The 2,775-nt window shown below is 46.6% G+C and overlaps 1 protein-coding gene across 1 annotated transcript; it reads left to right on the top strand.

The window, feature by feature from the left end:
* The first annotated feature begins 2,192 nt into the window (after positions 1-2,192).
* On the top strand, positions 2,193-2,435 carry SMIM40 (small integral membrane protein 40). The gene has a single exon (XM_045795727.1). The coding sequence runs from the start codon at positions 2,193-2,195 to the stop codon at positions 2,433-2,435; it is 243 nt and encodes an 80-aa protein (XP_045651683.1).
* The last annotated feature ends 340 nt before the right edge of the window (positions 2,436-2,775 follow it).

Here is a 2,775-nt window from a genome sequence, read left to right as displayed (position 1 = left end):
CTGATGTGATGCACTGAAAAGGACACAACATCGTTTTTCTCTTGCCCTTATGTGGCAATTGGGTTGAGGGACATTGCAGAAATGAAAAGCCTGTGCTCTTTGTATTTTTTAAAAAGATTTTATTTATTTTCTTGAGAGAGAGATTGAGCTCTCAGGATCGGGGGGAGAAGCAGAGGGAGAGGGAGGGGAAAGAATCTCAAGCAGACTCCATGCTGAGCACTGAGCCCAAAATGAGGCTCGATCTCATGACCCTGAGATCATGACCTGGGCGGAAATCAAAAGTCAGATGCTTAACAGACTGAGCACCCAGGTGCCCCTGGATACTAGAGTTCTTGATAACTTTCTTAAATGTTTTCTGTAAACCTGAAATCATTTCAAAATTGAAACACAAAATCCCATGAATATACATTACACGGGACCTTGGTGCCGAACCTACCATGTGGGAGGAAAGATACAGGTGTTTGTAGAGCCTTATTGTAACTTGCCTGAGACATAAGCGAGGGTATCAGAAATTAGTACATTATATTAACATAACACATCACAATTTACAAAAAAATGAAAACAAACAAACAAAACCTATGTCATTTGCCCCTTATAACAATTCTGTGAGGCAAGAGATTTATCAATTTTATTAAAAAATATACAACTACAGAAAGGTCAGGTGACTTCCCCAAGGTCACACTCACAGACAGACAACAGATAAACTGAGGCATATTAAAATTTTTAAGCGTTTATTTGAGGAAAAATGGATTTGAATGGGGAAGCACCAAACTAGAAGTGCTTAGGCATGCTCTGTAGACAGGAGCCAGGGGAAAGACTTACACGGATGAAGCACAGAAGCAAAGGAAGACAATTATTTGGCTGGCTGTTTAGCTTAAAGCCTAGTTGGCCATGATTGATCTCAGCGTTTTGATTTCCTAACATTAAGGAATTTACAGGCTTAGATTTTGATTTGCTAATGTAGGTCACCACGCCATTAGCACCACCTCAGTCTAATGGCCTCTTTGTTTAATTAATTTAACACACGTGCTGGCTTCAGCAGCACATAGTAAACAAAAATTTAACACACCTCATAAGTAATGAGTCTGACCCCATCCAGGTTTTTTGACTCTTAAGGCAACCCGCTTGTGGCAACAGCAAACAATAACAAAAGTTGACTCCGAACAAAATTGTGACATCGTTGGTACCTTTTGGGGGGTGAATAAGGTCTTCCTATTAAGGTAGGTAAGAGACCCCAAAGGCTCCAGGTATGAGGTCCACTAGCACACACTGCTTCCTCGGCTGGCTACCCTATCCCCCACTGCCCCTCTTATCCCAGGAGGTCCGCAGAGCTCCACATGGGCTTCGATTTCAATCATGGACGTTTCAGCCTGTGCCTGGGGAACAGGGCCAAGAAATGGCCTTCAGCCCTTGCCCAACGACAAGCTCCCGGACGACATTCCCAACCAACAACTCTTTCTCAGGACCCCTCACTCTCCCTCATGATTGCCCCAAAACTTAAGTCCCAATTACTCACGCTGGCTCCACTGACCAATCACGATCTTTCTTGCTATAGCCCTCCCCTTGGACTCCTGCGGTCCAATTATACCTGTCCTCTGGAACGCAGAGCCCAGAAATTAGGAAGTGAGCGGTGTGGGTTTCAGCGCCGCCTGCTCAGCGACCCCCAGACTTGGGGGGAGAAGTAGTCCCGCGCAACCTCCAGCCCGCCGCTGCCCTTCCACACCCACCTGGGTTAGGGGAGCCCTTCCCCTAGGCTAGGCCTTTTCTCACCACCCACTGTAAAGCTGGAATAGGCTGACAGCGGCTCACGGTAGCATACTAGCTCTGCTTGCTCACCCTCTATCTGCAGGGCCCCAAGACGTTGGGCCCTGAGGCTAGAGACCTAGAATGACTCGAGCAGTTCCAGTTTGCATGTCTCCGTGCTGGGCCTTCAGCTGCCAGGTCCCAGTTATAGTAAAGGCGGACAGACTTTATGAATCATTTAGTCCAGACCATTCACATTGCTCTGGATGATTATCTGATTGTTTCAAAGGCTCAGAAGACTCTCCTTTCTCTGTCTGTGGTGGGGGAATTAGGGTCAAGCCGGCAGGTGCAGGACTTGCTGCTGCCATGCCCTTTAATCCTGGTGTTGCTGAGCAAGGGCTTCCACCCCAGCCTCCCTGATCCAGTCAGCTGTCAGACTATGAGTTAGTATGGCGGAGGAGGAAGGCGATGTGGATGAGGAGGATGTGTTCCTGGCATTTGCCCACGGTCCCTGTCCTCCGAGGAGTCCCCTGCGCCGGGCCTTGGACAAGGTCTTCATTACCTTCCTGGCCCTCATCCTCACACTACTGACACTGGAGGCTGTTTGTAAGCTGCTGTGGCTGCTGCCATGGGCAAAGTTTGGGGACTGGCTCCTGAGAACACCTCAGAAGGAGGAGGAGCTGGAATTGTGACCACCTTTCCTATAAACATTCTCTTCCCCTGCTACAGAGGTGAGAGGGGAGGGAAATGGGACTGCTGGGGGCTGTGGAGGGGACACTGGGATAGCTTAGAGCAGCTGTCTTAAATTTTTTGTACCTATACTCTGGAAAATAATTTTGAAAAAGTTTGTACTTCTCATATATTTTTAAGTAACCATCTAAAATTTTTCATCATAAATTAAAATTGTTTCAAGGATGTAATTTCTGACATATTGAAAACAAAAATAAAACAGATCACCCTTTGAATGTCCAGGGGAATGGTAATATCAGAGTGACTGGATACTCACCACTACCCATTTAAAAATCGATAAAC

This window comes from Ursus americanus, chromosome 32 (genome assembly GCF_024610735.1).
Source record: "Ursus americanus isolate L20-20 chromosome 32, mUrsAme1.1.p, whole genome shotgun sequence".
In the NCBI taxonomy this organism is placed as follows: domain Eukaryota; kingdom Metazoa; phylum Chordata; class Mammalia; order Carnivora; family Ursidae; genus Ursus; species Ursus americanus.
This window is presented reverse-complemented; position numbering and strand designations above follow the sequence as displayed.

Bases quoted from the DNA above. Each gene is read 5' to 3' on its own strand.
- SMIM40 (XM_045795727.1), top strand. From the start codon at position 2,193: ATGGCGGAGGAGGAAGGCGATGTGGATGAGGAGGATGTGTTCCTGGCA.